The sequence below is a fragment of the Rattus rattus genome, chromosome 2, assembly GCF_011064425.1.
Source record: "Rattus rattus isolate New Zealand chromosome 2, Rrattus_CSIRO_v1, whole genome shotgun sequence".
NCBI classification, from domain to species: domain Eukaryota; kingdom Metazoa; phylum Chordata; class Mammalia; order Rodentia; family Muridae; genus Rattus; species Rattus rattus.
In genome coordinates this window covers 169,825,948-169,836,071 of record NC_046155.1, presented here as the reverse complement: position 1 = coordinate 169,836,071, position 10,124 = coordinate 169,825,948, and the positions used below count along the sequence as shown (strand labels likewise).

At 49.9% G+C, this 10,124-nt stretch overlaps 2 protein-coding genes across 2 annotated transcripts in view; one reads left to right on the top strand and one right to left on the bottom strand.

Moving 5' to 3' along the window:
• Lypd4 (LY6/PLAUR domain containing 4) overlaps positions 1-1,490 on the bottom strand; it is a 5,589-nt gene extending 4,099 nt beyond the window's left edge. The window contains exon 1 of the mRNA XM_032896194.1: positions 1,257-1,490. The gene's annotated coding sequence lies outside the window, so the exon portion shown is untranslated. The remainder of the gene's footprint in view (positions 1-1,256) is intronic.
• A 298-nt stretch (positions 1,491-1,788) lies between these two features.
• Positions 1,789-9,036, top strand: Dmrtc2 (DMRT like family C2). The gene is made up of 9 exons (XM_032896193.1): positions 1,789-1,897; positions 3,827-4,054; positions 4,135-4,289; positions 5,245-5,321; positions 5,522-5,702; positions 6,216-6,342; positions 7,072-7,132; positions 7,274-7,448; positions 8,437-9,036. Exons 2-9 carry the CDS (start codon positions 3,831-3,833, stop codon positions 8,547-8,549), a joined length of 1,113 nt encoding a protein of 370 aa, XP_032752084.1. The 5' UTR covers positions 1,789-1,897; positions 3,827-3,830; the 3' UTR covers positions 8,550-9,036.
• The last annotated feature ends 1,088 nt before the right edge of the window (positions 9,037-10,124 follow it).

The following is a 10,124-nucleotide window of genomic DNA, read 5'->3' as shown; positions in this document are numbered from 1 at the left end:
AAAAGAGGAATCGGGAGTTCCCATCAGTGTCTGAAGCCTAGTGCAGGGAGAAGTCTGACAATAGTCAAATTAGCTTTATAAATACCCACCCTCCAATACATGAGGAGATGTCGTTTTGTGACCTGATAGGTAAGAGGTTCACCCCTCCTAAAACCAAGGGAATGCACAACCTGCAGGGAGGCATACCACAGAAGCAGACACACACACACACACACACACACACACACACACACACACACACATACACGCATGCAGTGATGGCACATGCCTTTAATTCCAGCACTCGGGAGTCAGAGGCAGGTGCATCTCTGAGTTTGAGGCCAGCCTAGTCTATAGAGTGAGTTCTGAGACCCTGTCTCAAAAACAAAAGAATAAAAGTGGGGGGGGGGGAATGAGAGGTAGCCTAGAGATTAAAAGCACTGGCTGCTCTTCCAAGAGGACCTAGGTTCGGGCTGGAGAGATGGCTCAGTGGTTAAGAGCACCAACTGCTCTTCCAGAGGTCCTGAGTTCAAATCCCAGCAACCATATGGTGGCTCACAACCATCTGTAATGAGATCCGATGCCCTCTTCTGGTGTGTCTGAAGACAGCTACAGTGTACTCAAATACAAAATAAATAAATAAATCTTTAAAAAAAAAAGAGGACCTAGGTTCAATTCCCACCCCCTACACAGAGCTCACAACGCTCTGGAACTCCAGTTCCAGGGGATCCAAGAGCTCACACCAAAGCACATGAAATATTTTTTTAAAAGTATAGATATACACGTGCACATGGATTAACCATCAAAAGCACAGCGCTGTCATTAATTACATTACCACGTCCACAAAATACTCCTGTACACAAGACAGTATAAATCTCTAGAGATCATACACAAGATCAGAAAAAAACACACTAACCACCTTAGGACGACTGCCTATGGGAAGCTTGAGGAATGCGGATGCGCAGGACTGTGAACTAGTTAAAGCTGCATGGAATGGGCTACAATGTTGCCAGATTTAGCGCTCTCCAAAGTAAACCAAAGTTGTAACTCCAAGTCCGCATTCAACTAGCACTTTGCCAAACTCTTCTTCATTCACAAAAAAACTGTAGCGACTATTTGTCCCTCTGGGTCGTTGTGAATAATAAGACAAGTACCAGAAGGCCAACCGCTTAAGCAGCGCTCACTTCTTTTGCACTCCCTCCTCCCGATGTAAAAGCTCAGCCTCTCTTCAACCCACCATTGAGCAATCCCAACACCCCAGGCCGGGCACAGAGCACCTTTCCAGCTCCAGGACACATCCTCTGCATAGCAACAGTCCAGCTGGAAGTCACTTCTGCCACCTTCTTTAGCCAGGAATGCCACAGACACCCGGGCGCTGTAACCCAGATGTGTGTGGCAAAAGGCAGTCTAAAAAGCCTGCACTAAACACCAGACATAGAAGGGGAACCGAGGGAGGCCTAAGCTCCTGGCCCAGGTTGTGCGCAAGCGCAGAGGGTCTGCCTCAACGCCTCAGGGCGGCAGAAGCCTGTGGTTCTTGCGGTGGGGGCAGGGTGGGGCAGAGTCAGCCTCGCTCTGGTTGAGGTAATTCGACGCCCCATTGGCTGCCTGCTTCCAGAGTGAAGAACAGTCTGGTGAGGTAAAGGAGGGAGGCAACGTGTATGAGACTCAACTCGACGCGCTATTGGCTGGCGTGATTGTTGCCAGGAGAAGCGGGTAGGAAGGAAAGGGGCGGGCCATCAGGAGCCGATCACCAACCCTATTGGTTGCGCACCACAGCAGGAGCGCTGTGCTTGGAGCTCATTGGTCCTTGTGTGAAGGAGCGGGAAAAGCCGCTCGAGCCGGCCGTTCCTCTTCGCCACTTTGTCGCCCTTGTCTTCGGGCCGTCTCCTGGCTGACTGTGATTCGGCTCGAGGCTGTGGTAACCACCCGCTGGCGGCATGAACATCATACCGCCCCTCCTTCCCCCCCTCTCCTGAGCTGGGTCCCCACCATGGCCTCCCCTTGCTGTCCCCTCGCGCTGCTCAGCTCTACCCCCCACCCCCACCTCCTGAGCGCGGTCCTCGTGCCCAGCCCCCTCCTTGGGACCCTGGAGCGGGAGGGGCCAAGGCCCAGCGTTTGGGGGTGATGGAAGGCTGCTGGAAGGGGGGCACCCAAGTAATGGTTGCTTGGGAAGGGACGCACTAGTGCATGCCATTAACATGTGGTATAGGGGCATAAGCGCTTCAAGCTACAGTGGCTACGTGGATTTCCAAGACGTCCATGTAGTTGCAGTTGGTTACAAAAAAGTGGTGTCCTGAGAACACCTTTGGCCTACATCAGGACTCTGCACTTAGCAGGGACTCAGGGACTCAGTAGCCATTTGGGAAGGGAGGTTTTTGGGGTTTTTTGGTTTTTTGTTTTTTTTTTAAATGATGGTCACATGTAGCCCAGGGCAATCTTCAACTCCTAGCATCAACCTTAAACTGCTGATCCTCCTGCCTCTACCCCATAAAACCTGTCATTTTAAGCATGTGCCACCACACTCGGTCAGGTTTTATTGTTGTTTTTTTGTTTTGTTTTGTTTTGTTTTAAAGTTAGTCAATTGGCCTAGAACTCACAATACTCCTGGTTTGCACTCCCAACTGCCGGGATTACAGATCTGAGCCAGCATGCATGGTTCTGTTAACATTTGTTAACTAATGGAGTCTGAGTAAAATATCTAACAAGCATGTGGTATAGGCCACTAATGTGATCTCAGTTACCCAGGAGGCTGAGGGAGGAGGATAGCAAGTTCAAGGCCATTGGGGACCACTTATCAAGACCTTGTCTCAAAGGGGGGTTGGGGTGGGATTCAGAGGTAGCTCAGTGAGGAGCATTTGGCTAGCATGTGTTTATAAGGTTTAATACCCGTTTTTTAAAAAAGCAAATCCCCTCTAGTGAAAATGGGATAGAAAATTTCTCGGGGATGATATTATTACTCAGAGTACAAAAGCAAAAGCCAGGCTTTTGTGACAGATGCCTTTAACCCCAGCACTCTGAAAGCAGAGGCAGATGAATCTCTGTGAGTTTGAGTCCAACCACGTCTTCACAGAGCATTTGACTTTGAAAACAAAAAATCAAGGGGGCTTGTAGATAAAGCAACTTCAGCACAGTTGTGAGTACCTGAGTTGAAATCCCCACATTAAAAGGTGGGTGCAGTGACATATAACTGTGATCCCACCACTAGGGGTAGGGAGCTGCAACAGGTGGATCTCTGAAGCTTGAAGCTGATTGGCCAGTCAGTCTAGCTAAAGCCATGAGCTTCAGTTTCAGCAAGGTGACCCTGTCTGAAAAACAAATCAAAATGGAGAACAATGAAGGAAAGACATCCAATGTCAGCCACTAGGCTCCAGACATACTTACCTGCTGTTAAAGCACACACCCCCAAAGTCATAGTGATGGCGTATAAAAAGCAGAGGCTAGCTCCTGTGGGCCTTAGAGCTGAGGGGCCACTTAAAACTGTCTGTAAGGACTGGATAAGTGCAAGGATATCATGACAGGTGTCTGAAAGCCCTGTTTGTAGAACAGAGTGTGAGCATGCCTGAAGGGTCAGGGAGGGTGAGCATACATATACCCCAGTATGACAAAGCATGTGGGGAGCAAAAGTGAAGGACCTTTGTGTCGAATGAATACTTAAGAAAGAAAAGAGTAGTTACCGAGAAACAAGGGTCTATGAGAAAGATGGTGGGGTGAGGAGAGGAGAGGCCAAGGTGAAAGCTGGGTCCTGAGAGGAGAATGATGGATGGCCACAGATGTGGCTTCCCAAAGCAGAAGGGCTGGGTAGGACAGAGCCCATGGAACTGTCCGGACCCACCACTCCTGCCCCTAGATCCATGGACCCCAGTGAAACGCCAGCTCTCCACCACTGTTCTGCTGACTCTTCCCCAGCCGATGAGGCCAGAGTGCCCCAGAGTACAGAACTTATTCCCAGGAGACCAGTCAGTCGCTCTCCCACCTGCGCCCGCTGTCGGAACCATGGGGTCACAGCCCACCTCAAGGGCCACAAGCGCCTCTGCCTCTTCCAGGCTTGCGAGTGTCACAAATGTGTCCTCATCCTGTGAGTATATGTTCAGGGAGAGGGGAGGGGCACTCTGCTCCAAAACGCTGACTTTGACTTGTAACATCCCCCTGTCTCAGGGAACGTCGGAGGGTCATGGCTGCCCAAGTGGCCTTGCGCAGGCAGCAGGAGGCACAGCTGAAAAGGCACCTGGCTCAGGGACTGATGAAAGGGGCAGCCCCTCTGAAAGCCCCACTCCGTGTCAAGAAGGGAGGCATTCGGCCAGGGGTCCCTTGTGAGTGTCTCTGAGTAGGAATGGGACTGGGCTGTGGATATAGGAAGACAAGGACAAGCATCCCTGCCCTGGAACTAGTGCAGGCTTGGCCGTGTTTCCTCTCCAACTATAAATGTGTTCAAGAGCTGGGCAGGGGTAGCTCACACCTTTACTCTTACGGCTCAGGAGGCAGAGGCAGGAGGATCTCTGAGTTTAAGGCCAGCCTGGTCTACAAATCGAGCTTCAGTATAGCTAGGGCTACACAGAGAAACGCTGTCTTGAAAAACAAAATGTGTCCGAGGGGCTGGAGAGATGGGCCAGCAGTCAAGAGTGCTGTCTCACAAGGCAGTTCACAACCACATCACTCCAAGCACTGCACACATGTGGTACACAGACATACATACATGGAAGCAAAACACTCATACACATGAATAAGTAAAATTTTATTTTAAAATGTGAGCACGGGTACAGTAACAGCTGAAGAGAGAAAATGGGATGGGGCGGGGGCAGCAGTGAGATGGGGCGGGGTAAAGGTACTTGCTGTGAAAATCCTAGTGACCTGAGCTCGATCCTCGGAACCTACATAAGACAGAAGGGCAGACTGACTCCCCATAGTTGCCCTTGACATCCATGTGTACACCATGGCGCCCAAACACAATAATACTTTTTTTTTAAGAAAGAGAAGAGTGGGATGTAGTGGGCATGTCCATAATCCCACACTGGAGACGGAAGATGAACTGGAAGCCAACCAAGCTAGACCCTGTCTGGAGGGCTGCACAGGAGAAGCAAGCATCACAACAGGCCTGGCCATGGTAGCATGTGGAGGTGGAAGCAGGAGGCTCAGGGGTGCAAAACCAGCCTGGGCCTCATGAACAGAGGAATAAGGAAGACAAAGGGAGATGAGAGCTTAGCTGAAATAGGAGTAGGAGAAGAGTCAGGAAATGCACTCACTGGACCTCTCCCTGACTCCTCACAGCTGGAAAGGAGAACATAGCACCCCAGCCTCAGAATCCCCATGGAGCAGTCCCACTGGTACTGACACCCCCAGGGAAGGTAAGAGACCTGAGTCCTGAGGGGATGGCTCCCAGCCTGGCTCTACCCCGACTGTTTGTTTCCTCTGTGCTCTCTGGGTTCCCGCTGCAGCCCTGACTTGTGATGTGCCCTTAGTGGGTGAACTTAAGAGCCGCCCATGGTCGCAGGCCCCACCCTCATCCCAGAGCCTGCTTACACAGGCTTGCCCTCTACCCTTGCAGGAGAACTATGGGCCCCTGCTGCTCAGCCGCCCCCCAGAAGCTTTGCCTTTACCCTGGACTCCAGTGCCTCCTGGGCCTTGGGGCCCTGGACACTGGCTGCCCCCGGGCCTCTCAATGCCACCTCCAGTGGTGTGCCGCTTGCTGTGCCAAGAACCTGCTGTCCCTCTACATCCTTTCCCTGGTAAGTTGATTCACCTGGTCACCAACCAGGAAGCATGCAGCAGCTGTGCCTAGACCCCTACACATTTGTAGTCAATGTGCAGTTTGGTCTTCATGTGGGTCCCGTGACAGTAGAGTCAGGGCGTCTCTGACTCTGCTCCCTGCCATTGGATCCCTTCCCCACTACTTAGACTACCTGGTTGGGCCTCAGAGAGAGCATGTGCAGTAGACCTGCTGGGACTAGATGCCTGAGGGTAGGGGACAGTAACCAAGGAGGCGCACCTCGGAGAAGAAGAGGGGACAATGTGGGTGGGGGGATTTGTAAGGATGGGACTGGGAATAGATGAGGGAGGGGACTGTGATTGGGATCTAAAGTGAGCTTTAAAAAGAAGTTAATTTGCCTTTTATTCAATAGCTATTTGAATGCTAAGTTGCCAATGTGCCAGAAAGAAGAGAGAAACGAGAGCTGGCTGGGCCGAGGGGACATAGTCGTGTGCCTGAGCCCTGCATGCTCTGGGTTCTTCTGTCTCCTTAGGCTTCGACCCTGGCACCTCTCTCCGGCTGCCCACTCACGGGGCCCTCCCGACCTGCCCAGGATCTCGCTCAGTACTGACGGCTCCACTTTCCGGAGAGCCCCAAGGACCCCCTAACCTGCCTCACACGTAAGGAGGAAGACAAACGGAAATGTGTTCGTTCTGAGTTTATCTTTGTGCTGCAGACCATAAGAGCTAATATAGAAGGAAAAGCTTCAGGCCAAGTGTGATGGGACAACCTGTAATCCTAGAGCTTGCAGGTAGAAGCAGCAAGGTCAGGGCTTCAGAGTCCTCTTGAAAACAGGAAAGGTAGCAGACTAGCAGCAGGCAGATCTCTTCTGTTTCCTAACTGAGGCTTTGATGAGGCTTCACACCTCTCAGACCCTGTTGTGAATATCAGTAATTTCTAGATGCACTCATCTCGAACCATGAAAATAACAACACCTAAGCCGGGCCTGACCTCGAACAAGCTGTTCACTCTTCTGAAACCAGTACAATAGGATAGGGTTGTCTGGTGACATGGAGAGCCACGGTGGCGAGGCACAGGTATAGACCAGAGACAATAGACCAAGCTTCTTGAAGGGGGAATTCCTTGGGGAACAGGAAGCTGGGCTAGAGAAAGCAGGCTAGTGGAGCAGACAGCAATCCCAGTCCCAATAGTCATCTTTTCTGAAAAACTAACACCAGCGACTCCTTATAACCTTCACAGTAGCCTTGGAGGGAAAGCTCACAGAGATTTTCATTTTTTAGAAAGTAAAGTGGCCAAGATAGTGAATAAGACTTACCCAAGCCCACAGAGTTCCCAGTTCCCAGGTGGGAATGCCTCACCCACTTCCTGTGTCTCTCCCCTTTTCCCAGGTGCTCAACTCTGATACTCCAGTCCTGTGGCACCCCAGACTCTCTTCTACTACAACCGCAGGTCTTGGGGAAGAAGTGGCATCCAGGAACCTGGGAGGAAGTTGAATCTGTAGAAGGGAAATGCAGGGATTAAAGGAAAGAAGCACTTGCAGGGTGGACAGAAGTGAGGTTCCCAGTGTGCTCCTCTCCCTGTCCTTTGCAGGCCCCTGGAGCCTCCTGCCTGGCCTGGACATCTGGCCCCTCGGAGCGGCAGCTGCAGCGGGAGGCAGCTGAGGCCCTTGTAGGTCTGAAAGATTCTTCCCAGGCCCCACGCCTGACCCCATCTGTCCCCCCTAACCCTGCCTGGATCTCTCTGCTCCACCCCTGTGGCCCACCAGGTAACCTTCCTGAGATGAGAGGATAAGTTTGTTTGGGAAATGGTAGCCATTAGAACAAGCAGGGACTAACCAAAAAGGGGACAGACAGTAGTTGAATGCCTCAGGTCTGGGCCTGCGGTTCTCAGGCTCTGAGACTGCAGTTGAACCTTGTTCTGAGTCACTCCTTACCAGTTTTGTTCTGAGTGACAAATGTCCAGGGCCTCAACTTGAGGAAAATGAGGCCCTGAGAAATAAGAACTTTGAGGGGTTGGCAGATATCAACCTCCTGCTCAAGTCTGGAAGGGAGTGAAGTAACCAGGGTCTGGACTAGAGGGACTGATAACTGTTTTCCAGGAGCTTCTATTCTGGTTGGGGAACCTGGAAACCCTCACAAGGCTCAGTGGCAAGACTGGAAGAAATGTGAGGAAGGAGAAAGCTCAGTGGAGCAGAGATGAAGGCTGAGAAGGCCCCTGTCCAATGCTGTATTGGTCTAGAGCAGTGGTTCTCAACCTGTGGGTCACAACCTCTTTGGGGATCAAATGATCCTTTCACAGGGGTCCCCTAAGACCATAGGAAAAACAGAGTTTGCATTGCAATTCATAACAGTATTAAAATTACAAGTTGTGAGATGGCAACATTTTTATGGTGGGGGAGGGGGGTCACCACAACGTGAGGAACTGTATTAAAGGGTTGCAGCATTAGGAAGGTTGAGAACCACCGCCCTAGAGGATCTGCTGGACCCAGGAGAGATGAGGCTGGAAGGCTTCTAATTATAGATGTGAATGCAAGTCTGGAAGAGCAACTGTACAAAGGGGATCTGGGAAATGTTCTGAGCTAGACAGAGCATGGTAGCTTTGGTGGAGGAACTAGAGAAAGCAAGACTGGAACCAGGAACACCAGCAGAGTAAGAACACAGGCGGGGTGGAGTTAGGTCCAGTGGGATACTGGAGTAGTGAGGGGTCAGTGGACTGGATTTGACCTGGACCTGCCCCTTCCTATGTGCCTTCAGCTCCTCCTGGGGGAAGAGGATTCCAGCCTGTTGGCCCACCTCTCCGGCCCAGTCCAGGTTCCTCTGTCTCTCTGCATATTGGGCGTCTGGGATCCATCTCTCTCCTCAGCTAGAAAGCAGAGGTGGAGGCTACCTCACTGGGACAAAGAGACGACAAACTGCAGGCACTACATATTTGGTATTTTATTTATGAGTTTTGCATGGGATTCAATGTAATGCAAGCTTCAGCCTTCTTTTTTAATAAGCTTTTAGGTTCCTTTTGTAGGGTGGGTATTTCCTTGGCTGAAGGTGGATATTCTCATAGCCCGTTTGAATGCTAAGTCCCCCATAAAGGCAGTTGGGCAGTTTAAGATGATCCATACCTAAATATATTTTTTCGTGAGTTTATGCTCTCTTTATGCCTGTGTTCTTATGTCTGTCTCTGAATGTGAAAATACAAGAATATGTTCACTTTGTATGTAGGTTTCTGTAAGCAAGAAATAAACCTTTGCCATTTAAGCCATCAAGAGTTTATCATCAGCGTGACCTAGTCTATCCTGGCTGACAGAAAGCACTGTCATCTACTTAAGAAAGTCCACAAGGCCCGGCATGGTGTCTCATTCCTATCACTTGCTCTGTAACTGATATAACCTGTTTTCTGCTATCCAGAGAGCCACAAATTAAAATGCCTACACTGGGGTCAAGTAGACCATACAAAGGAGTGAAGATGGCCAGATGGGGGCTGGGAAACAGATCGTATGTCTCACCTAAGGCAGCCTTCTTTAGCCTATTTGATCACTCCAGGAAGAAACATAGACTCGGCATTGCCATGTCCTCTGATTTTTCAATAAAAATTTGGAAACTGGGTTTCTGTGTTTAACATCTTATAATTTCCAAACATTGATACAGCCTTCTTTAAATGTGTTATTGGCCAAATAACATAGCTTCAGGTCAACTTTGGCACATAGAACACTAATTTGATTCTAATCTAACATGACATTTTCCAGATGGAAAGTCTGAAGCCAATCAGGACAATAAGAACCAAGTTTGTCTTTATCAGGAGTCTTTCCTAACTAAGAGGGTTCATTGTGGTTTTTTTTAAAAGTTCAGTAGAGAGAGGGTATGGGGCTAAGTGCAGTGACACATGCTTTCCTGGGGTGTCATAATCAGCATGTCACACAAAGTATAAACCAGAAAATACAAGACTCAGACAAGGATTAGAAAGAATACTTTCCATTCATTGAGTACCGACGGCCCCAACAGCAATTCTGTATGCAGTCTATGCTAAAAGAGGGAAAGTGGTTAGCCCAAAAGTTGATGGAAATTTTCTAGAAACCAATCAGAAGGAGTCCTCCTTGTTGTTGAGCCTTCGTAAAGCATGGAATGAAAGCATTACATCTACAGGGAACAGATCAGGCAGAAGTACTTCTCACAAACATCTCCCTTCCCTACAAAGGTTGTTATGTAATGTTTTTGTTGGTATTTTATTGCTGTGGCAAACATCGTGACCAAGGCAACTTGGAGAGGAGAGGGTCTATTTGACTGACATGCCCCAACCACAGTCAGTCACTGGAGGGAGTCAAGACAGGAACTCAAGGCAGAACCCTAGAAGGAACTGATCCAGAGGTGCTAGAGGAGCGCTGCTTCCTGACTCGTTCATCATGATTTTCTCAGCCTGCTTTCTTACACAACTCAGGACTCCTTGCTCA

Excerpts from the sequence above, each read along its gene's own strand:
- Dmrtc2 (XM_032896193.1), top strand. The coding sequence starts at position 3,831 with ATGGACCCCAGTGAAACGCCAGCTCTCCACCACTGTTCTGCTGACTCT. Across the intron at positions 4,055-4,134 it reads CACAAATGTGTCCTCATCCT|GGAACGTCGGAGGGTCATGG; the intron begins GTGAGTATATGT and ends CCCCTGTCTCAG. Across the intron at positions 6,343-7,071 it reads CCCCCTAACCTGCCTCACAC|GTGCTCAACTCTGATACTCC; the intron begins GTAAGGAGGAAG and ends CCCTTTTCCCAG.